This window comes from Chiloscyllium punctatum, chromosome 10 (genome assembly GCF_047496795.1).
Source record: "Chiloscyllium punctatum isolate Juve2018m chromosome 10, sChiPun1.3, whole genome shotgun sequence".
Lineage (NCBI taxonomy): Eukaryota > Metazoa > Chordata > Chondrichthyes > Orectolobiformes > Hemiscylliidae > Chiloscyllium > Chiloscyllium punctatum.
In genome coordinates this window covers 24,421,232-24,447,180 of record NC_092748.1, presented here as the reverse complement: position 1 = coordinate 24,447,180, position 25,949 = coordinate 24,421,232, and the positions used below count along the sequence as shown (strand labels likewise).

The following is a 25,949-nucleotide window of genomic DNA, read 5'->3' as shown; positions in this document are numbered from 1 at the left end:
TGTATTCATCCAGGTGTCTCTTGAATGCTGCTATTGTGTCTACTTCCACCACCTCCTCCGGCAGTGTACTCCAAGCATTCACCACCCTTTTTGTGATAAACACGCCTCGTACATCTCTTAAACTCTTCCCCCCCCCCCCCCCCCCCACCACCCTCCCCCCACTTTGAACATATATCCGATAGTAATTGACCCGTCCACTTTGGGGAGGCTGCCTCATACTTTCCACTCTATCCATGCCATTCACAATCTTATAAACTCCAATTAGGTCATCCCTCAATCTCCTGCATTCCAGTGAAAACAGACCCAGTCTGGCCAACCTTTCTTCATAGCTAAAATCCCCAGACCTGGTAAAACATTTTTGTACCTTCCAAAGAATCCACATACTTCTGATAGTGTGGAGATCAGAACTTGGCTATCCTTACAGTCAAAGTCCATTCCAATGAAAGTAAGCATGATTCTGTCATTCACTGTATAATATCCACCTGTCACCAGAGACGGAGTATAAGTAGCATTTTAAATCAGCAGGAAAGTGAATATGTCAAATAACAAAATAAGCAGGTGTGGTTATGCACAAAGGTAGTTGCAAGGGTATTGTAGAAGCCTTACCCCACAATATGTAGTATAATCGGAACATGCAAAAAGATGACATGAATTACTGTGGATTTGAAAATGCAGGAGTATTTGCTTTCGGCTTCTCTTCATCTCTTTGTCCTTTGTGGTTAATTATTGCTTCCTCCCAATTACCACCAATGGAAGAGTTTCACTTGACAGCAAGTTGTACACAACGTTGATCAGCTGTTAGTACAACAACAGTGTCTATCAGCCGTTCTGACGACAGGTCATTAACCCAAATGTTAACCCTGCTTGCTTGCCACAGATGCTGCCAGACCTGCTGAGTTTCTCCAGCAATGTCTGTTTCCGTATCCACAATTCTTTGTTTGTTATATATAACTGTACATTTTTTTTTGCCAAACATCTGACTAAAGGAGGAGTGGAAGCTACGTAAACAAAACTGCTTCGATAACTGCTTTATTGCCACAAAGGACAAGGATTTATTTCAACGACATAGATAGAAAGAGGGGTGTACTAAGTCCTGTGGAGTGAGTACAGGGAGTTAGGAAAGACACTGAGAAGCAGGATCTCAAGGGAGTTAAAATTAAAGTTAATGCGCCAAAAATCTCACTAGCTATTTAAGTCCCCAAGATAAAGTTCATCAAGACTTGTCAACCCACAGCTCCAAAAATTTACTCAAGTTTCTGATAGAGTCAGAGTTATACGGAATGGAAACAGACCCTTCGGTCCAAATTGCCCAGAGGTTAAAGATGTGTGGGATCCAAGGTGACTTGGCTGTGTGGATTCAGAATTGGCTTGTCCATAGAAGGTAGTGGTGGAAGGGTGTTTTTCAGGCTGGAGGTCCAATGCTAGTGGTATTCCATAGGGATCCATTGGGAATCTCTGCCATATGTGAGATATTTATATACATACACGTAAATGACTTGGATGAAAATATACATGGGTTAGTTAATAAGTTTGCAGACTACAGAGATTGGTGGGGTTGTGGACAGTGGAGAAGGTTGTCAAAGGATACAGTGGAATATAGATCAGTTGCAGATATGGACAGAGAAATCACAGATGGAATTTAATCCGGGTAAGTGTGGAGGTACTACACTTTGGGAGATTACATGTTAAAGAAAAGTATACAGTTAACGGCAGGACTCTGAACAAAAATCTTGGGATTCAAGTCCATAGCTCCCTGAAAGTAGCCACACAAGTAGATAGGGTGATAAAGACGACAGGTGGCGTGCTTGCCTTTATCGGTCGGACAATGGGAGTACAAGAATCAGGATGCCATGTTGCAGTTTTATAAGACTTCGGTTAAGCCACAGTTAAGAGTATTGCGTTCAATTCTGGTCACCACATTACAGGAAGGATGTAGAGGCTTTGGAGAGGGTGCAAAAGAGGTTTACCAGGCTGCTGTCTGGATTAGAGGATGAGAGCTATAAGGTGAGGCTAGAAATACACAGGTTGCTTTTGTCTAGAGTGGTGTAGACGGAGGGGAGACTTGGTAGAAGTTCATAAAATTATGAAATACATAGATAGGTCTGTGAGTCAGAATCTTTACCCCACAGTTGAAATGTATAAAACTATGGGGCATGCATTTAAGGAGAGAGGGGGAAAAGTTCAAAGGAGATGTGAATAGCAAGATTTCTTTTTAAACAGTGTAGTAGGAATCTGGAACACATTGCCAGGGATGGTGGTGGAAGCAGGTACGATAGGGGCGTTTAAGAGATTTTTGGATAAAAATTTTTGGATTTTTGAATATGCAAGGAATTACAGGAAGAGGACCAAGGGTAGCAGAAAGTATTAGTTTAATTTGGCAGCATGTTTGGCACTACAGCATGGGCAGAAGGGTCCATTCCTGTGCTGTACAGTTCTATGTTCTATAATTAGGAGAAAGTGAGAACTGCAGATGCTGGAGATCAGAGCTGAAAATGTGTTGCTGGAAAAGCGCAGGTCAGGCAGCATCCAAGGAGCAGGAGAATCGACATTTTGGGCGTAAGCCCTTCTTCAGGATTCCTGAAGGAGGTCTTATGCCCAAAACGTCGATTTGCCTGCTCCTTGGATGCTGTCTGACCTGCTGCGCTTTTCCAGCAACACATTTTTCAGCTATGTTCTATAATTGTTCTGCAGAAGAATTCAAGGAGTTAATCACAGGAAAGCTGTGTCTTCGAACAGAAAGTGAAGGCCAAAAGTAAAAAGGAACAAAGATCCTACTGCTGATAAAGGCGGCAAGCTGCAGACTTGCAGTAATCTGGACAAAAGAGTCTATTGAATCATCAATAATGTCACACTACAAACTTGAAAGAGAGAAAATTGTATACAAATACACTAGAACAGGAAGCAGAACTCTGGAGAAAACTTTGAATAAAGGTCGAAACCTGGACACTTCCAGATACAGACTACTGTTGATGGAATCATGGCCAGGTTCCACTATTAATCAGGTAATAGCCAAGTTGGGCTGAGAGGCTTAACTTAAAGGGTCTTATTTTGGTTGCTACATGCAATAAGTTTAAATCTTTGCTTCAGTACTTGATTATGAGATTTCTTACTAAGTAGCTGCTTTAAAAAAGTAACGTGTGGCGATTTACATACAACAGAAGTAACTCCTGCTGTGTCATAGCTTAACTTGCAGTTTCCATCAAATGGAAAAGCAGCTAATCAGACAGCATCATTGACAGTCTCGTCCCTAATCTGTGTTAATATCCAACAGGGCTAAAAGATATCAAGAGTGGATTCTAACTGATTTGTTCTACCTCAGTAGAAAATAATTGGGCCTGTGCAGGTCAATACAAAACATCTTCAATAGAAAGAACCACCAGAGGTAAAATGTGACTTGCATTGAGATGTCAAGTCATATAGTGTAGAATGTGAGAATCAAACCTTTGACACTAAAGTGCCACTACAAACCTCAAAAGCCCCAAATAAAATTCAACAAGAGTTGATACGCTTTAACCTCTGCTTGGAAATAAATGTGAGCCATCAACAGAAGACAAATGCAGGTTAACACTGTTCATCCCCACAAAATAATTTTCCTGCTACTACTAAACATCAGTGCAATATCAAAGTATCAGACAGATGTCAGATAGATTAACAGTTCCTCAGTAGTAGTTGAGACAAGGTGTCAATTTCAGTTCCATTTATCTGCCTTTGCAACATGCCATTAATACTATGTCTAACAAATTTGGGTGAATCTCAGAACTCAAAGTTCCAACTGTCTTTCCCATTTTGGGTCAGCTTTCCCAGACCTTCATTAAAGGAATGGTGAGAAAGAGCTTCCTGATTTCACTCCTGAATGGGTCTCACTCCAATTGAACTCTTCCATCCAAAGACATTAGATTGCGTAAACACATTACCTATTAAATTTTTAATATTTTCAACACCTTGATCAGGTTCTGGATTAGTGGTGCTGGAAGAGCACAGCAGTTCAGGCAGCATCCAAGTAGCTTCGAAATCGACGTTTCGGGCAAAAGCCCTTCATCAGGATTCTGATTGTTGATTTCCAACATTACAGCAAATCAACTTTCTAACAGCAATGTGATAATTACCAGATAATTTGTTTGTGTGATATTCATTGAAGGTTAAATATTCACTGGGACACAGAATAACATGTTCTTCTTCAAAATAGGACAGATTGGCATTTGCTTTAAGATCACATTACACCAAGTTTGCATCTCTGACCAATTACTCAGTCCCAATGAGCACTAATTTTGGTTTGTAAGTTCATTAGATATAGGAGCAGAATTAGGCCTTTTAGCACATTGAGTCTGCTCCATCCAATCTTGTTTGCACCCTCCCTTGTAGCACTAGCAAACCTGGCTGCCAAGGTATTGGCCCCCCTCCAGTTCAGATGCAACCTGTCCCTCTTGAACAGGTCACCTTTGCCTCAGAAAACATCCCAATGATCTAAAAATCTGAATCCCTGCCCCCTGCACAAATTTTTTAGCCATGTATTCCTCTGGCATATCATCCTGTTATTTCCCTCACTAGCACATGGCACTGGAAGTACCATATGTACTAGAGTAATAGTCAAATTGTTTTGACTACTTCTTAAGGTTCAACTGTTATATGGATACAATTTTTGAGGGGCTGAAATTCGTGCCCATCAAAATTCAAACCGTATCATTAGCTGAAGCCCAATTGATCTCTAGACGAATAAGGAAAACAAATGAATTTTGGTAATTCTAAAAACCCAAAGCAGAACACAACAGTCAGTGGACTGGAAGACTGGGAGTGGATCTGAACAACCGGCAGACTGGAAAGCTGGAGCTGAACGTGACACCGGCACACTGACTAATCAACATTGATCCATTATCTGGGAAGAACTAGGGTCAACGTTTACACGAGATATGGAAAATTCCAGATTATTTAGCCAAAAATAGGGAGTTGATTTTTACATGAGATCGACTGAAACTTCAGTATATACGATAATCCAGAGATTACCGCCGACTAAATCCTGGTTTTTATCTTCTTTTCTATCTCTCTATAATCATTCTGCAGGACCTCATCCCTATTTCTACCTATGTCATTTGTGCCGACGTGCACAATGACTTCTGGCTGCTCACCCTCTCCCTTCAGAATGTTCTGCAGCGCCTCCAAGACATCCTGGACCCTGGCACCCGGAAGGCAACACACCATCCTGGATTGCTGTCTGTGGACACAATCTCCTGTCTCTCTTCCTAACTATCAAATCTCCTATCAGTATCTTTACCCTTTCCCACTGTGCTCCAGAGCCCATCATAACGACACTGACCTGGCTTTCCCCTGAATGGAACCCCACCCACCCCAAACTGTACGTAAAAACAATATATATCTGTACTTGTTCGAGGGGAATGGCCACAGAGGATTCCTGCACTCTCAGACTACTCCCTTTTCCTTTCCTAGTGATCACCCAGCTACCCTCTGCCTGCACCAGAGGTATGACTACCTCACTGTGAGAAACAAAGCCCACTCACTTCAATAATTTCAGTCCGAGACAAGATCTGAATCAATAGTGTCATTTATTTTACACTTGCAAGTGGGTGCGATGTCCACTTTCTCAAGGCAAGGGACATACACACACCAAGTTCAATTCATACATAACATTTATATGATTTGATGTCTATTGTTTTACACTGCTCCCTCCCCTGCTTACATCGTCCACTTCCCTAAGACCGGCCCCCATTACCCCTGTTTACCTTATCCGGCCTTGTCTGTGACAAAATGCTTATTTCTGGTCTCACAAGGCTGTTTGACCTCATCCTGTTGTAGGTCATTGTTAGGCATATTCTTTCTTCATCATTATCTACCCCCTTCATCTGTGCCTTTCCCGAGGCCGTTCTGATCCCTATGACCCTTTTAATTGGGGTTTGTTCCTGTGTTTTTGTAAAAGTGGGAAGCACATGTTTATACCTGCTGTTTGTACAGGTGTATCTAGCTTAACTTCATCCTCTCACAACATCTTATCTATTTGCCCACCATGCCTACTATTGTTCATTGGCACATTTCATTCTGACATACAATTTTAGCTAATACAAAAACAATTATATATTTCCTCCACATCGTTTCCATTCTTGTTGACTCAGCTCTTGGCTAAAACAATTACACACTGGTGTGAGTTCATTTTACTTTGTAAGATGGAATTGCAGAATTGCAGAAGTAACATTAATTTACCTATATCCCACAATTTCCCCCTTTTCTTTAATTACCATTTGTTATCTTCTGCATTTTTCTTTTAGGGGCACCTGTTTCATCTAGGCTGTTTCAATCAGTCTTTGGGTGAGCCCTCGCATACAGCAGCCAATGGCTACTAATGATACAGCAGCCAATGGCTACTAATACCCCGACTACTACTATTAGGGAAGTAAGGATAGAAACCACCACCCCCTTCCATTTCCCAAACCATCTTTCCAGCCATCCTACTTGTCGCATAAAGCTGTTCTGATATTCCTTTAACCGCATCTCTTGTATAATTTATAAATCGCTGTTGATTATAGAAAATGTAATTTATCCAATCTACATTTTTATTAATTGTTACCCACCAAAAGAGAGCTGACTCAAAGCCTGCTGCAATCTGGTTACGAGCCTTAAATTCATCCGGTACTCCCCTAGGGACTCCTACCGAATCAAGATAAATTCTGTCATCGAAAGAAGTGTCTAACAGTAATCTCTTACCCCTTCCCTTTTTCCCTCCTATCTTTTCCTTCTCAAATGCCAGGGTAAATGGAATTGCCAATTGTACAATTGCACATATCCCTCTCCAATCCGGAGGTAGCGTGGGTCTCAATATTTTGCCTCCACAGTCCCACCACAGATCCGCTCAGGGAACCTTTAATGCTGAGTAGTTCCCTCCCTTCTCCATTTCGGTGACATTCTTAATCTCTGTACATAATTTCAGCTCCCCCAAATCTTTCGACCGACTTATACCTCGTCTACACACACGATGTGTGATTTCCAACTGCAGCAGAAAACAGGGGGGGAACTTTTACATCTTTCTTCTCCAAGGGAGGGAACATCAGTGATAGGGAGGTACAATTCCTATCATTCCATGCAGTCTCATCCTGATACAGGGCTATCATACATTTCATGCCCTTCCTGTCTCGCTTCCACCCGAGCGGAAAGGGAACCACCTGGGCCACTGGCCGACCGGAGGCACATGCATAGCAATTGCTCTTGTTCAGACTTTTTACAGTATACTTTACCCATTCAACCCAGGCATTTGCATCCCCGTACCCAGTTTCTATTTCAATGGTCTGTTTCAAGTCCTTTACCTCTATAAATTTTACTACTTTAGGATCAGCGGGAGGGGTGAAAGATTGTATCTTATTACCCAGTAGTTCTACCCATTTTCCCTGTCCTACGCTAATTCAAAAACAATAGCCCAAGAAATCCTTCCCATTTGCTTTCATTTCTATCCCAAACATTTCACTTCATTGTATCTCATAGGTGCCCCCCCACCCCACAGGATTGTTTCGTGCCATGTGGTTTTCCTTATCATTAGGTATATTGGGTTACACTTTTTATCGGGACAATCGCGAGCTGGTCGGAAGGGGGTCCGGTGTACTGTGACGAGACCATTATACTAAGTACCATCCCCAAGGCCATCCCCATAGGACTTAAGATGTATCTCAGAGCTGCGGTACTGTCTCTGATTATTTACATCCCCACAATTTACTAAGCTGCATACATCAGCGTCTATTACTTGTGGATTATCAGACTTGGGGACCGTTAATAATACATATGAAAATGATATTTGACAAAATCCCAATACTAAAAGGGCTAGCATCATATCTCTAGCAGCATTCCCAGTATTCTAAACATCATGCTGAATATACAATCTTACAGAAATAATCCCGCGCTCGCGTCGCCACTGTATAATCAGTTACTCAAAGTCTCTTTAGCCTGAGTTTCAGTGAATCTTGCGTTGATTCGGCTGTCCAGACTTCTTCCTCAACTGGAGGGTCCACTGGCCCTTTGATCCGAGTGTAGTGAGTCCAGCCTTTCTCTGCTGTCCTTATCGCTGTTTCAGTGGTCAAAAGAGCCTGGTAATGGCCCTTCCCAGTCCGGCTGCAATTTAGTCTCTGTCCATGATTTTACTAAGATTCAATCGCCCGGCCGGATGGGATGAATGGTGAATTCAAGGGGTGGAGTCTGTGCCAATAAACCCTGTTTCCTGAGGAAAGACAAAGAGGAGGACAAACCCAGTATATACTTCTTTAAAAACAAATCTTTAGTTTCGGGACTTGGCAATTCTCCATTCGTTCCCAAGTAAGGTAATTCAAATAAGATGTCATAGAGGGATAGTCCCAAATCTTTCCTTGGGGCTGTTCGTACTCGCAAGAGAGCTATAGGTAAACATTTGATCCAAGGGAGTCTGGTTCCTATTATCAATTTAGAGAGCTGTCGTTTGAGTGTTTGGTTCATTCTCTCAACCTTTCCTGATGATGGCGGGTGCCACGGAGTATGGAACTCCCAGGAAATTCCCAACCCTTTCATTACCCCTCCCCGTAACACTTTAGAGGTAAAGTGAGTTCCTTGGTCGGAATCAATATGGTTCACGAGCCCATATAGGGGAATTATGTGCTCCAATATTGTTTTAGACACTCCACTCGCAGTGGCGGTAGCTAGGGGGTATGCCTCAACCCAACCAGATAAATGATCTACTATGACTAGCATATATTTTAGTCTCCCTACCCTGGGGAGCTCAGTATAATCTACTTGTATACTCTGGAAAGGTCTCAGTCCTGGGTCTCTTCCTCCTGGGGTCTGTTTTCTCAAGACTTTCTTATTTACCTTTTCTGCATATGATACATCCCTCACATATTTGTTTAGCAATTGTATATATTCCTTTACATCCATATTCCCTAAGAACCAAATCACACATTGCTTGTACTCCCCAATGGCTGCCTTGGTGTAGGACAGCCATAATCTCTCGCATCATCATTTTGTTCAACATTCTCCTTCCATTAGGTAACATCCAATGCCCGTCTGCTGTTTTTACAGCCCCTAAATCTCTCAATTCTTTTTCTCCGCTTTCAGTAAATATAGGAGTTTCCCGAGGACCTGGGACAGTAGGTATTAGGGAATGAATCACCACTTCTTGTGGGTTCAGGGCTGCTTCCTTAGCCACTTCATCGGCTAATCTATTTCCCCTAACCTCTGGTTCATTTCCTTTCTGATGACCATTTACATGCACTACTGCTATTTCTCGGGGAAGTAATAGGGACTCCAAGACTCGTTTAATCAATTCTTCATGTACTAATTCTTTCCCTCGGCTATTGATCAGCTGTTGTTCCTGCCATATCTTACCGAAAGTGTGCACAACACCAAATGCATATTTAGAGTCAGTGTATACTGTTCCCTCTTTATTCTCTAATGCCCTAAGGGCTCTTTCCAATGCATAGAGTTCACAAGTCTGAGCTGACCACCCATTTGGCAACCGTCCTCTGCCAAGGGACAAGCCCAAAAGGCATCCTTTAAATCTATCACACTAAACCATTTGTGGTCATGAGGGATCTTACTTAATAACGTAGAGGGGTTTGGCACCCTGGATGCCTGATCTGTACTATTCGATTTAATGTTCTCAAATCCTGCACCAATCGATAAGTTCCATCGGATTCCTGCACTGGTAGTATTGGGGTATTATAAGGAGACATACATGGCTCCAACAGTCCATCTCTAATCAATCCCTCAATTACTGGCTGCAGTCCTCGTTTACCTTCTATGGAAATGGGATATTGTCACTCACAGACAAAGTCCCCTTTCCTTTTTTTTTAAAATTTACTTCAAGGGGAGGGATCTGTAGTTTTCCACAATTCCCTTCCCTAGCCCATACAATAGGGTCTATCTCTCTCTCCACATCCTCTGTCAACATTGCCTTTTGTACAACTAATTCTTTTTCCTGAATTCCAATCCCCAGTCCTAAGAGGATAATTAAATCTCTCCCTAATAAGTTACTTCCTATATCAGGGATATACAGCAGTTCCGCTGTGACCCTATCCTTAGGACCTTCTTTCATCATAGGTTCAAATACTGGAACAGTAAATCCTTCCCCTTTTTACCCCCGAAACAGTAATTGACCGTGTTGGCATTCCTACTTTCTTTGGTTTAAAATTCAGCGATGACCGTGCTGCCCCCGTATCTATTAGGAAGACTACCTCTTCCCTCCAGGGTCCCACCTTCAGGTTTATCAAGGGTTCCTGGTGGGTCCCCGGGGGCAGGAACCCCTGACACCCCTATACTTCATCAAAATTCATAAGCGGAATTGCCCTCTCTTCCCTTTTCAGAGCAGGACACTCCCGCTTAAAGTGCCCTATCTTTCCGCAATAATAGCATCCTGCCTGTGGGGACCTCCAGCTCTGCCCCTGTCACTCGAACCCTCTATCAAACGCTCCCCCTTGTCCTCTCTGTCCGACATGCTGCCACCCACCGCTCCGGTTGGTCACTATTGGTTCCATTCTTTTCTTAACTACCTCATCAACCGCAGCTACCATCATTTTCACCTTCTGTTTCTGTCTCTCATCCTCTCTCTTTACAAACACTTTCTGTGCCTCTCTTAACAATTCATCTAATGGCTTTTCACTCCACCTTTCTATTTGCTGTATCTTTCTCTGTATGTCTGGCCATGCCTTTGTCACAAAAATGTACTTTCAAAAGGCCCTGTGCCACTGGGTCCTCAGGGTTCATTCCAGAATATTTCCACATCAAGTCTCTTAATCTCTGCAAAAAAAAAAGCTGAAGGAGTCTCATCTTTCTCCTGTCTAACTTCAAAGACTTTAGTCAAATTCTGTGACTTCGGAACTGCCTCTCTTATACCTTTTAGAATCAGGTCTTTCAATTCCTTCATTTCTTCTCTATGCTCCGGATTTTGGTTTTCCCACTGGGGGTCTCTGAGGGGAAACTTCACCTCCCCCTGTCCAGCATCCCCATCTCCAATGGGGTGTTCCCTGTCCCATATTTTAATGGCTGCTCCCCATATAAGTCCCCTTTCTTCCCTAGTAAATAGTATATTCAAAATAGACATTAACTCAGCCCAGGTATACAGACTGGGCCCCAAAAATTGATCAGTTTGTTCAGACAACCCTACCGGATCCTCAAACAGGACCTTCATTTCTTTTTTTTTAAATGTTCTGACCTCCCCACTGCTGAGGGGGACACTTACAAACCCAATCTCTTTGTCCCCTATTGGTACCTCCCCTTTTTCTTTTTTTTAAAGAAATATTGCAATATTTCTAGCTCCCCATAACTTCAAACACCAATTCATCAATTCATGCTTGACTAACTTTAAAGCCTGTTCCAAACTTGTAAATATATTTATATATTTACGTTCATTTATTCAGTATTTAATATTCAAAATGTAGAATGCATACAGTTCTCAATTTTGAAATCCACTGTAATCACCCAGTTTTAGTCCCTTAATTTAAATCCAAAATTAGTTTTCTTAAGTAGTCCTGACCAATCATTGCTCAATTACAATACTATAGGTCGTGAAATAATCAGAGCTGCCTTAAAATTATTTGTCAATTCAAGTTTTAAAAAAAATTTCTAATGCATGAACAATGGCCGAATCCAAGGTCACAGATATTAACCATAGGATCTTGTTTTTACTACAATCTAATGTTGAACTGAAACTTCAGTTGTCCTCCATAAATCGCTTTTATGTAAAGATAAAAGAGATTAGTTAGAAACTGATAGTAAGGCAGTCATGACCTGTAAGAAGAACAGGAGTTATCATTCTTTTTTTTTCATAATCTCGATAGAATCCTTAACCTTTAAAGAAATCATGTTAAGTTTCCATAATAAAAATCAGATTCAAAACAGTCCCGGAACTCAAGCTCCAGGGAATAAAACGCAAACATTCAATCACCAACAAACAAATGTGCATTCAAACCAAATCACAAAGGGTTAAACTTTCTACCAGCTGTACAGCTCTTTTCATTCTCTCTCTCTCTCTCACTCATTGACAAATAAATTCAGATATTTACAAACCCAGTCTTTGTCCGACCTGAATCTTTGGCCAAAAGAGGCGGGACGAAGAATGGATTCCTTAGTCCATATGAAGCAACAATATTTAATCATCTTTTTCCCCTGTACAAGTATTATTTTGCCAATTCCACAACATCCTCCCCAAAGAACTTTCTGGAGGTATGTTGTAATGGACCCCGCCTCCAATTCCATTGCTTTTTCCTTCTTTTGTTTTTCCCGGAGGCTTTTTCCTTACCCACGGCACAACCCATATTGAGTTCCTTCGTTAGTCCCTTATTAACTACTAAAACTCAATCCGGGCCACCAAGGCAATACTTAAAAGTCAGGTTTCTTACCTTGGTCTGTGCACAGAGTTGCCTGGCCCCTTTGTGCCGTATTGTCTATCGAGCTCCTATCACTGTCTGATTCAGATGTCTCTCTTGTGGGATTCGTACCAGTCGCCCAAGGGAGCAGACCAAACCAGGACACGAGACCGCTCCTCAATGGGGAACGGGACACGTCTTCCCAGTGTCCAAGGCCAGCCACTCCCCCCGGTGATGGAAGAAAATCCCGGACGAGCCCCCAATTGTGAGAAACAAAGCCCACTGACTTCAATAATTTCAGTCCGAGACAAGATCTGAATCAATAGTGTCATTTATTTTACACTTGCAAGTGGGTGCGATGTCCACTTTCTCAAGGCAAGGGACATACACACACCAAGTTCAATTCATACATAACATTTATATGATTTGATGTCTATTGTTTTACACTGCTCCCTCCCCTGCTTACATCGTCCACTTCCCTAAGACCGGCCCCCATTACCCCTGTTTATCTCTTGCCTTATCCGGCCTTGTCTGTGACAAAATGCTTATTTCTGGTATCACAAGGCTGTTTGACCTCATCCTGCTGTAGGTCATTGTTAGGCATATTCTTTCTTCATCATTATCTACCCCCTTCATCTGTGCCTTTCCCGAGGCCGTTCTGATCCCTATGACCCTTTTAATTGGGGTTTGTTCCTGTGTTTTTGTAAAAGTGGGAAGCACATGTTTATACCTGCTGTTTGTACAGGCGTATCTAGCTTAACTTCATCCTCTCACAACATCTTATCTATTTGCCCACCATGCCTACTATTGTTCATTGGCACATTTCATTCTGACATACAGTTTTAGCTAATACAAAAACAATTATATATTTCCTCCACATCGTTTCCATTCTTGTTGACTCAGCTCTTGGCTAAAACAATTACACACTGGTGTGAGTTCATTTTACTTTGTAAGATGGAATTGCAGAATTGCAGAAGTAACATTAATTTACCTATATCCCACACTCACTAAAACTCTTATTTATTTTAAACAGTTAAGGTCAGAATTATGGAAAGTTGACTATAATAGTTTGTATTTATGTAACAGCTCAATAAAGTACTTCATGCAGCGCATTGCTTTTGTTGCTCACTGGCAGTAACGCAGATAAACTTTAAAGGTCAGATTTATGCTACAAATTTAAGTATGCAAGTGCTTAGTTAAATTATTGCACTGACATAGGAAAAAGCTTTATACAGGGTATTAAGAAAATTTACTAACATTACCTTTTGGAACTCCTTTCTGCAAATGATAATTGAAAGTAGACAAACTAATAATTAGATATCTGGGATTGACAGATTTTTCTTAAGAGAATAGGACAAAGGTCATAGATGAGCCACGACCTCAGTAAGTAGCTGATGAGGCTTGAGGGCTAAATGACTTACTTCTGTTCTTAACAATAAGTTTATATTGCCACTCAAACATGAGCTCCAAGCCAATCTTGAAAGACATCAGGACTAGAAGGGATTAAAAAAAGTGTATTGAGATACTGGGACAATGTCAATTGTACAGAGAAGACTAAATAAAGATTTAGGAAAACAGAATAATTCATTTTAACAAAATAAGCGGAGAAACACTATCTTCCGGAACCGGAAAGCCGTGAAAAAGGAGCCATCAATTGAAAACGATCACGGAACCCGCAGTGATTCCTGAATCAGCCCAGAACAAAAATGTAAATTTCTTGTTGCTCACTTTATAACACTAATTATCTCTGCCTACCTCAAGCCTACACTTTCATGACTTCTGGTCTTCAACTCTGCTTTCTGTCATCAAAACACCTTCATCACAACTCTAGCAGAAAAGCCCTCAGCCATATTCACCCTACTCTCTGAAACTCCCTACCTGCATCCTTGTGTGACTGGATTTCATTTTTCAATTAGAAATTCATTTAACAATGTATCTTTTCAATTAAATTTCAATCAGCCTCAACACCGAATTCACCAGTTTCCAAATCTCCCCAATCCATCCTAGATCCAACCCTCTGACTCAGCATTGTCCTCCTGACCTGGCCTACTTCTCCATCTTCCTTCCCACTGACCTATCATAATTACCTACCTGTATGCACCTATTGCCATCCCACCTACCTTCCCCCAGTCTCACCATCTCTCTCTCTCTCTCTCTCTGCTACCTCCCCATCCCGCACCCCCCCCCCCCCCCCCCGCCAACCATCCCACCCATTTACTTCTCAGCCCCCTCCCCAGTTCAGATGAAGGGTCCTGCCTGAAATATCAATTCTCCTGCTCCTCGGATGCTGCCTGACCTGCTATGCTTTTTCCAGCACCACACTTTATTGACTCTGACTCTCCAGCATTTGCATTCCTCACTATCTCCTGGTCAAAAGGAGTACAAATAAAGCAGGCAGGTTTGTCCTGGATGGTGGTGAATTTGAGCTGTTGGAGCTGAACCTATTCAAGCATGTGGAAAATATTTTAACATACTGCTAATTTATGCTTTGTATATGAACAGGCACTGGAGGACAGGAGGCAAGTTACTTAACAGATGCCTAGTCTGTGTCAAAAGTGTGGGGCAGGTCAGGCAGTATCCAAGCAGGAGAGTCAATGTTTTGAGCACAAGCCCTAGTTTGTGACCTGCTTTTGTAAGCCAATGGCTGGTTCACTTCAATTTTTGGTGAACGGTAACCCCTAGGATGCTGCTGATTGAAGATTCAGCGATAGTAATGCCATTGAACATTCAGGTGATATGGTTAGATTCACTCTCACTGAAGATAGTCATTGCCTGGCACTTGTAGTGTAAATGTTACTTGCCATTTGTCAGCCCAAAACTGCATGTTACAGTTTTGCTGCATAAACTGCTTCAGTATTGGAGTCGTGGTGAATGATGCTAAGCATTGTGCAATCAGTGAATATCTCAAGTTCTGACCTTATAAAGGGGAGGTAATCAAGAAGCAGTTCGTCTCAATCATCATCATGAGGAACTCCTCCAGTAATGCCCTGAGGCCAAGATGATCAACCATCTTCTTTGCTAGATAGGACTCCAGCCAGCACAGAGCTTCTCTCCGCCTCCTGATTCCCAGTGACTCCAGTTCTGCTATCACAGTAATCTATAAAATGCAATTGGTAAAATACTTGTGCTTCTACTTACAGTTACAAAAAAACTTTAATTAATCTTTTTGGCAAAAAAAAAGCCCAGATAATTTAAATGATTAGATACTTACTTTTATTTCTAATCCTGGCTCAAATCAGCTTAAACTGATAAGAAGGATGTCTCCTTCATCTATTGTCCTATTGGGAATTGATTTGGGAAGTTTTAAAGTTTGCACATCATGCATACAGGCCCACAGTTGAAAACGACTCATCATTTGACTTGAGATACCTCAAATGCGTTTCAATTTTAATGCACACAAAATTCACAAATTAACCTGGTAGATTCAACCACAAAACAAACTCTTTCTTAACTTAGTTCAACTCACTCGTTTGCTAGTGTCATAAACACAAGAGAGAGGTCTGTGCTTATGATGCATCCGGAGGGGCCTGGTTTTGGCTGATGTGTCATCCACAGAAAGAGGTCGCTGTGTAGTCCTGTCTGGATGCTCTGTTTTAGGCTGATAGTCCTCAGAACCAGAGCAGTTTGAAGAGCCAGACATGTCATCACCTAAAACACTAACAACCACAGTTATTTTTATAATGTGACTATTAGACAACGTAACAAAAACACTGGCTTTTGTGAACTGCTTCAAACAAATAATTTTCCACAAAGTCAACTGTAGCAGCTAGAGATACAACAGTAAAAGAGGTGGTGAGCTTTAGCCTTAAGGCGCTGCCTACTCATCGCTTTGCAAAAACAAATTCTTTGTGCATGCTGAAGCCCCACAATAATTCAGATTAACTGTCCATGGCTCTGCTCGAACCATAAACAAATTGGGATTAGGAATCTTTTCAAATCTTTGTATGGATGGAACTTTCAAAACAAATTCTACAACTTTCATGAAGAGTTAAACATTTCAAAGAACACTACAGTACCGAACAGGCCCTTCAGCACTCCAAGCCGGTTCTGACACATTTTGCCCTTCCATACTTACAGGATCCATATCCCTCTATTCCCTTCCTATCCATATATTTGTCCAGGTGCTACTTGAACGTTACTATTGAGTCTGCTTCCACCACCTCCTCTTGGCACTCGCCACCCAGTAAGAGAAAAATATGCTTTGCATATCTCTTTTTAAATTCTCCCCAACCCCATCACGGAGCAGTGTCCCATAGTAGCTGACACATCCACTCTGGGAAACAGCCTCACACTTTCCACTCTATCCATGCCATTCATAACCTTGTAAATGTTTATCAGTTTGCCCCTCAATCTCCTGTGTTCCAGTGAAAACCAACCCAGTCGATTCCACCTTTCTTCATAGCTAAAATTCCCATACTATGCAATATCCTAGTAAACCTTTTCCGTACCCTCTCCTGAGCATCTTTCTGGTCGTGGGGTCACCAGAACTGTGTGCAATACTTCAAGTGTGGCCTAACTAAAATTTTATAAAAGCTGCAGCATAACTTGCTTATCCTTATACTCAATGCCCCTTCCAATGAAGGTAAGCCTTCCATCGGCCTTTTTTTAAAAAAAACTACCTTTTCAAGTTACACTCTCCCCTTCAGTGATCTGTGAACCTGCACACCCAGATCCCTCGCCATATCAATACTCCTAAGGATTCTGCTATTCAACGTATAATTTCCACCTACTCTTGACCTTCCAAAATGCATCATCTCACGTTTGTCCAGATTAAACTCCATCTGCCATTTTTCTGCCCACACCGCCAGCTGATCGATATCCTGCTGTATCCTTTGATAACCCTCCTCACTGTCCACAACTCTACCAATCCTTGTATTGTCTACAAACTTACTAATTAAACCAGCTACATTTTCCTCCAAATCATTTATGAAGACCACAAACAGCAGCAGTCCCAGCACAGATCCTTGTGAAACATTAGTCACAATGCTCCATTCTGAAAAGCACCTTTCCAATGCTACTGTCTCTTATAACTGAACACAGAACTGGTTCTTCTTGCCAGCTCACCCATGATACCATGTGACTTCACATTTTGTACCAGTCTGCCATGAGGGACCTTGTCAAAGGCCTTACTGAAGCTCATGAAGACATCAACCGCTTTTCCCTCAATCAACTTCATTACCTTCTCAAAAAACTCCATTAGGTTAGTGAGGCACACCTCCCCCACATAAAACCTTGCGTCTATTGCTAATAAGTCCATTTTCTTCCAACGTGCACAGATCTTGTAAGAGAATCTATTCCACTAAATTTCCCTACCACTGACATGAGACTCATAGGCCAGTAATTTCCTGGAAATTTCCCTGCTCCCCTTAAACAGTGGAACAATTTTGGCTATTCTCTGGTCCCCTGGGACCACACTTGTGGTCAAAGAGAATACAAAGACGTATTCATACACATTCACCTTCTCTATCCTTCTATTCCTACTCACTCGCGCATGGCACCAGCAGTAATCCAGATGTTAATATCCTTGAGGATTTTTAAAAATTCCTGCCTAAATTTCCTGTATTCTCTCCTCAGAACCTCACCCTTTTCCTATGTCATTAGTTCCAACATGTGCAACGATCTCCTGCTGGTCCCTCTCCCCTTGGAGAATATTCTGCACCCTCTCAGAGATATCCTTGATCCTGGCACCAGGAAGGTAACAAACCATTCTGATGTCTCATTGTTAGCCGCAGAAACATTTGTCCATGCCTCTGACTAGAGAGTTACAATCGATTGCTTGAAATCTGACGTACCTCTCACTATATTAGAGCTAGTCTCAGTACCAGAAACCTGGCTATCATTGCTACATTCCCGAGTCCATCCTATGGTTTCTAAAACAGCACACTTGTCTGTGATGGGGATAACCACAGGAGACTCTGTACTACCTTTCATGAAGGTAACCCATCTACTGGACTATATCTGCGGTTCTGCTACCTTCCCGAACCTGCCATCCATCACATCTAGCTCCTGTAAATTTCCCCATTACCTCTAACTGCTGTTCCAACTGATCCATGCAATTTGATAGGATTCACAACCAAAGACAATTCCTCCAGACATAAACCATCAGGAACATGGAAACTCTTCTTAACCTTCCACAACCAACAAGAAGAGCACATCACTCTACTAAAGGTCACCTTGTCACCTTAACAGAAAATAGCACATCTCATTGCTCTAAAAACACTGCTCCAGAATAACAGTACCATTGTTTTATATTTTTAAAAGTTTAATCAAGAGCCAGACCTCAAAACATCACAGAAGAAATTTTTTTTTAAAAGAAACGCCACTTAGCTGTCCCTGTTGTGCCCCCCCCCCCCCCCACAGGTTTCTCCAAGGATAGCTGTGAATTTCATTAATCATTTATTTTTCATACAAGGAACTCCAGTGGCCAGAGATACTTGAAACCAACAGAAACAAACAGTCAGATGTGAAGATTCACTTTTTTCTTCCCACTTCCCATATCGTACCTGCTTTCTCTCTCCCTCTTTTATAAAACAACATGCCATTAGTTTAATCTCTTCTTTTCCAAAGTTTCAAAACAATGCAATGCAATATCTTATAAAACCATGATTACCGCTCCAAGAATGCAAAGAAATCAGTTCGAAGTCAGAAAATACTTCAGAAAAGGAACAGCTGTTATAACCACAATTTCTTTTCCATCCTGCATTTTGGATTACCCAGAATCGAGAGAGAATCCTGGATGCTTGGGTAGCAGATAATGGCATTTTTACAATATTGTGCATTTCTGTTTTTCCTACTAATGTGAATAACCTACACTTCTCCGTACTGAATGCCATTTAAAGTGTGGCGTACTGGTAATGTCCATGGACAAGCGATAGACTAACTTCTGTGATATATTTAAATGACTTGGATGAAAATTTAGATAGGTGGGTTAGTAAATTTGCAGACAAAGATCAGTGGAGTTATGGATAATGTAGAAGGTTGTCAAAAGATACAGCAGGATATAGATCAGATGTAGATATGGTTGGAGAAATGGCAGATGGAGTTTAATCCGGGTTAAGCGTGAGGTGCTGCATTCCGGGAGATCAAATGTTAAGGAAAAGTATAGGTAATGGCAGGGCCCTGAACAGCACTGATGTACAAAGGGATCTTGGGGTTCAAGTCCATAGCTCTCTGAAAGTGACCACACAAGTTGATAGGGTGACAAAGGAGATATGGCTTGCCTTTATTGGTCAGGGAATTGAGTACAAGAGTCAGGATGTCACGTTGCAGCTTTATAAGACTTCGGTTAGGCCACACTTACACGTACTGCATTCAATTCTGGTCACCGCATTACAGAAAGGCTTTGGAGAGGATGCAGAAGAGGTTTACCAGGATGCTGCCTGGATTAAAGGGAATGAGCTATAAAAGGAGAGGCTAGAAAAACTTGAGTTTCCTTCTCTAGAGCAGTGGAGGATTGAGGGGAGACTTGATAGAAGTCTTTAAAATTATAAGAAGCAAAGATATGGCTTATGGTCAAAATCTTTTTCCTCCCCCAGAGTTGAAAGGTCTAATACTAGGGGACATTCATTTAAGGTTGGGAGGTGGGGAGTTCAAAAGGAAATGTATAAAAGCAATTTCTTTTTATATAAAAGAGTGGTAGGAGTCTTTACCTGGTCTGCCCTACTCTTAACTGCCCTTTGAAATGGCTTAGTATGCCAAACAGGTCAAAAGCAACAAAGGATTGGCAATAAATGGTGACCCAGACAGCCAAAGCCTATATCCCACATCACACTCACTTCCACATGAATCATCTGGAAACTTGGAAATGTTACATTTAATACCCACATTTACATCGTTGATATATTGTATACAACTGGGATTCCAAGCACAGAACATGAAAATGACCCATTCATTCCTACTGATTTCTGTCCATTGTGTCTGCCATTCAGTTCTCAATCTATACCAGTATAGTCCCTTCAGTCTCTCATGGTCAAATTTTGTAGACCAACATCTCGTGTGGGACTTTATCAGAAACTGAAAATCTGGAAATGTACCATATCCATCACTTCCCCATTTTCTAATCTGCTAGTTACATCCTCACAAAACTCCAACAGGTTTGTTCAGCATGTTTTCCCTTTCATAAATCCATGTTGACTCTGCCAAATTACTTCCCAATGTCTTATTGTCCCATCGTTTATAATAAATTCTAGCATTTCCCTACAAACGATAACAAGTCTATAGCTCATCTTTTCCTATCCTCCTCATTTCTCAAATTTCATAGTACCCCTTGTGTGGAAACAGGCCATTTGGCCCAAATGGTCCACACGGACTCGCCGAAGAATAATGCACCCAGGCCCCATTACACTATCCTATTACTCTATACTTCCCCTGACTAATGCACCTAACCTACACTCCCTGAACACTGGACAATTTAGCATGGGCAAATCACCTAACCTGCACCACTTTGTGACGGTGGGAGGAAACCAGAACACCCGGAGGAAACCTGCAGACACACAGGGAGAATATGCAAATTCCACACAGACACTTGCCCAAGGCTAGAATTGAACCACAGTGCCTGGCACTGTGAGGCAGCAGTGCCATCCACTGAGCCACTGTGCTGTCCTGTTTGCCACATTCAAATCTGTGGAAACCATTCCAGAATCAATAGCAGGTGCACAGGTCATCTTTAAAAACTTTTATCTCTACAGCCACCTCTTCTAACACTCAAATTTAGATCAACAGGTCTAAAGGATTTATTTACTTGATATCAGAAACTTTTTTTTTTAAAAGAAAACTTTTGTTTACACTCGTGCCTAGATTTGCCATTTTGAGAGAGAGGCCTTTTTGTATTTTCCTCTTTGAAGGCGTTGGAAGATTTCTTTTATCGCTGACATTTCCTTATTCCCTATTATACATTTTCATAATGTATTTCCTAATAGACACTCAATAGTTTTGCCAGTCCTTTGATTTTAACATATCAATAGCAGCATTTACAGAAGAATGTAACATTTCTTGCTAGTTTACACATTCTATTTTCCCTTTCTTAAATCTTTTCTTAGTGCAGATTTACAGATTCTAAAATGCTCCCAGCCCTCAAGATTTTTGGCCACTTTATTTGCCTGCTCACCTTATTTAACAGAATAAAAGCAAATTACTGCGGATGCTGGAAAATCTCAGCAGGTCTGACAAAGGGTCAGTTAGACTCAGAACGTCAGCTCTTTTCTCTCCTTACAGATGCTGCCAGACCTGCTGAGATTTTCCAGCATTTTCTCTTTTGGCTATTTAAACAGAATCTTTGATTTCTTGCATTAACCACAATTGGAACACTTCCCCTTTTCAAACTGGGTTACTGCACATGAAAGGAATACATTGCTATTGTAAACTTTAAACGTTAGCCATTTCCTCTATCTGGAGTCATGCATTTTAAACATAGCTTCCAATCCCACAATAGTCAATTTGCCCCTCAAGTCTTCATTATTTCCTTTGCTTAGAATTAAGCCTAAGTTTTTAACTGAAATACATTATTTTTGAACTTAGTGTGAAACTTACCAAAATATGGTCAGTCTTTCCTAAAGCTACCTTTGCTAGATTATTAAATTAACCTTTATTCATTGTACTTTATGAAATCTAAGATTGTCCCTAGTCAGTTTCTCAACATATAACTCTTAAAAAAAACTCTACATACATTTCAAAAACTTTTACCTTTACAATTTTAGTTCAGTTTGCCCAGCCTATGTAGATACAGATTCTCCAAGTTTACTGCACTGCCCTCAATTCTCTACTTTATACTGAAATTACATTTCCACTGCTGTATAGTGGCCTAAAAACATGTCCCACTAAAGATTTCTCCCTCTTGCTGTTTCTTAGTTCTTCTTAAACTGATTCTACAATGTAAACTTTAGAACTAAGGTCATCTCTCACCGCAGCTGTAATACCTTCTTTAAGAGCTACCCTTCAAATCTTTCTCAGCTACATGTCCTTCCTGAATGTCACATATCCTTAGCTATTCAGGTTGTAGCTTTGGTTTCCTTGTAGCTATGTCTCTGTGTGGAAGACCTGATAGCTCCTACAAAGTTCTCTCTCTAAACTGACAATTCATCTGCTTTATTCCGAATCCTATGACTATTCTGAAACAGAGCCTTCACTCTGTTCGTAAATGGTCTTTGAAAACTCTGGCCTAAGACAGGAAAAGTTTCTGGCTGTAAGAGCTGCTCCTTTTTTTGAGGTATTTTAGGTGCTGGAGGTGATTTCCTCGAATTCCAGGAGCAGCAATTACTATTTTATATGTTGTTGCATGGTTTTGGAACTTCAGGAAAAAAAGTCAAAACAACAGCAGTTTAAAGTGGGAGAAGAGCAGACAAAGGAAGCACATAGTGAGGATAGTGCGGGGGCGGGGGGGGGGGGGGGGGGAGAGAGAAAGAGAGAGAGAGAGAGAGAGATGGACATCGGAGTGCATCTGGGAAAATTAACAAACAGTGAAATTCACAACTAATCTTGGAGGAAATGTTGGGCGAAGTTCACAGCACAGAATCAGATAAGTTAATTGTTGTTTTAAGTCTGTCCAAGAGAAAGGCTGCAGTATAGAGTATAGTGGATTCTTTCTTGATTATATGTTTTTGGAGATAAATCTCTTGATTAAACTTAAAATATAAGCCATAGCTATTAATTTAACCTGGGGCAGTGTTTGTAGAGGAATAAGACGTTGTTATTTTCTGGGTCTGTAGATTGTGAGGGAGCAAAAATGGCCTTTGCACTGATATGTACTTCTTGTCAGATGTGGGGGTTTAAAGAGAGTTTAAGGATTACTGCGGATTATATCTGCCATAAATGCTGTTGGATCTTATCAGATCAAATGGATTGGTTGGAGAGACAGATAGAAGCAATGAGGAATTTGCAACAGCAACAGTATGTGATGGATGGCAGTTATAGGAAGGGGAGAAAGTCTCAGATACAGTGACATAGATGGGTTAACTCCAGGAAAGGTAAGAGAGGTAGGCGCCTAGTGCAGGAGTCTTTTGTGGATATACCCATTTCAAACAGGTATGCGGTTTTGCAAAATGGAGGAGGTGATGGATTCTCAGAGGAACGTAGCACAAACAGCCAAGTTTCTGGTGTTGAGACTGGCTCTAATGTAACGAGGGGGAAGCCGACAAACAAGAGATCAATTGTGTTAGGGGATTCTGTAGTCAGAGGTCCAGACAGACATTTCTGTGGCCAGCAGAAAAAAAAAGCAGAGTGGTGCGTTGTTTCCTTGGTGCCAGGATCAAGGATGTCTCGGAGAGGGTGCAGAATGTTCTCATGGGGGAGAGGGGCCAGCAGGAGGTCATTGTCCACATTGGAACCAATGACATTGGAAGGGAAAAGGTTGAGACTCTGAAGGGAGATTACAGAGAGTTAGGCAGGAATTTAAAAAGGAGGTCCTCAAGGGTAGTAATATCTGGATTACTCCCAGTGCTACAAGCTAGTGAGGGCAGGAGTAGAAGGATAGAGCAGATGAATGCATGGCTGAGGAGCTGGTGAATGGGAGAAGGATTCACATTTTTGGATCATTGGAATCTCTTTTGGGGTAGAAGTGACCTGTACAAGAAGGACAGATTGCACCTAAATTGGAAGGGGACTAATATACTGGGAAGTTTGCTAGAACTGCTTGGGAAGATTTAAACTAGTAAGGTGGGGAGCTGGGGGGGGGGGGGGAGGGGGAACATATGGAGATAGTGAGGAAAGAGATCGATCTGAGACGGGTGCAGCTGAGAATAGAAATGAGTCAAACAGTCAGGGCAGGCACGGGACAAGGTAGGACTAATAAATTAAACTGCATTTATTTCAATCCAAGGGGCCTAACAGGGAAGGCAGATGAACTCAGGATATGGTTAGGAACATGGGATTGGGATATCATAGCAATTACATGGCTCAGGGATGGGCTGGACTGGCAGCTTAATGTTCCAGGATACAAATGCTACAGGAAGGATAGAAAGGGAGGCAAGAGAGGAAGGGGAGTGGCATTTTTGATAAGGGATATCATTACAGCTGTGCTGAGGGAGGATATTCCTGGAAATACATCCAGGGAAGTTATTTGGGTGGAACTGAGAAATAAGAAAGGGACGATCACCTTTTTGGGATTGTATTATAGACCCCCCAATAGTCGGAGGGAAATTGAGAAACAAACTTGTTAGGAGATCTCAGCTATCTGTAAGAATAATAGGGTAGTTATGGTAGGGGATTTTAACTTTCCAAACATCGACTGGGACTGCCATAGTGTTAAAGGTTTAGATAGACAGGAATTTGTTAAGTGTGTACAAGACAATTTTCTGATTCAGTATGTGGATGTAGCTACTAGAGAAGGTGCAAAACTTGACCTACTCTTGGGAACTAAGGCAGGGCAGGTGACTGAGGTGTCAGTAGGGGAGCACTTTGGGGCCAGCGACCATAATTCTATTCGTTTTAAAATAGTGATGGAAAAGGATAGACCAGATCTAAAAATTGAAGTTCTAAATTGGAGAAAGGCCAATTTTGATGGTATTAGGCAAGAACTTTCGAAAGCTGATTGGACGTAGATGTTTGCAGGTAAAGGGACAGCTGGAAAATGGGAAGCCTTCAGAAATGAGATAACAAGAATCCAGAGAAAGTATATTCCTGTCAGGGTGAAAGGGAAGGCTGGTAGGTATAGGGAATACTGGATGACTAAAGAAATTGAGGGTTTGGTTAAGAAAAAGGAAGCATATGTCAGGTGTCGACAGGATAGATCAAGTGAATCCCAAGAAGAGTATAAAGGCAGTAGGAGTATACCTAAGAGGGAAATCAGGAGGGCAAAAAGGGGACATGAGATAGCTTTGGCAAATAGAATTAAAGGAGAATCCAAAGGGTTTTTACAAAATATATTAAAGGACAAAGGGTAACTAGGGGGAAGAATAGGGCCCCTCAAAAGATCAACAAGGCAGCCTTTGTGTGGAGCCACAGAGAATGGGGAAGATACTAAATGAAGACTTTGCATCAGTATTTACTGTGGAAAAGGAAATGGAAGATATAGACAATAGGGAAATAGATGGTGACATCTTGCAAAATGCCAGATTACAGAGGAAGACGTGCTAGATGTCTTGACACGGTTAAAGGTAGATAAATCCCCAGGACCTGATCAGATTTACCCAAGAACTCTGTGGGAAGCTAGAGAAGTGATTGCTGGGCCTCTTGCTGAGGTGAGGTGCTGGAAGACTGGAGGTTGGCTAACGTGGTGCCACTGTTTAAGAAGGGAGGTAAAGACAAGCCAGGGAACTAAAGACCGGTGAGCCTGACCTTGGTGGTGGGCAAGTTGTTGGAGGGAATTCTGAGGGACAGGATGTACATATATTTGGAAAGGCAAGGACTGATTCGGGATAGTCAACATGGCTTTGTGTGTGGAAAATCATGTCTCACAAACTTGATTGAGTGTTTTGATGAAGTAAAAAAAAGATTGATGAGGGCAGAGCAGTAGATGTGATCTATATGGACTTCAGTAAGATGTTCGACAAGGTTCCCCATGGCAGACTGATTAGCAAGGTTAGATCTCATGGATTATAGGGAGAACTAGCCATTTGGATACAGAACTGGCTCAAAGGTAGAAGACCTTTGGGTGGTGGTGGTGGAGGGTTGTTTTTCAGACTGGAGGACTGT

The 25,949-nt window shown here is 41.6% G+C and overlaps 1 protein-coding gene across 1 annotated transcript in view; it reads right to left on the bottom strand.

The window, feature by feature from the left end:
• kansl1l (KAT8 regulatory NSL complex subunit 1-like) overlaps nucleotides 1-25,949 on the bottom strand; it is a 107,847-nt gene that overhangs the window by 47,205 nt on the left and 34,693 nt on the right. Inside the window, 1 exon segment of the mRNA XM_072578716.1 lies at nucleotides 15,790-15,979. Coding sequence (XP_072434817.1) covers nucleotides 15,790-15,979 — 190 coding nt within the window.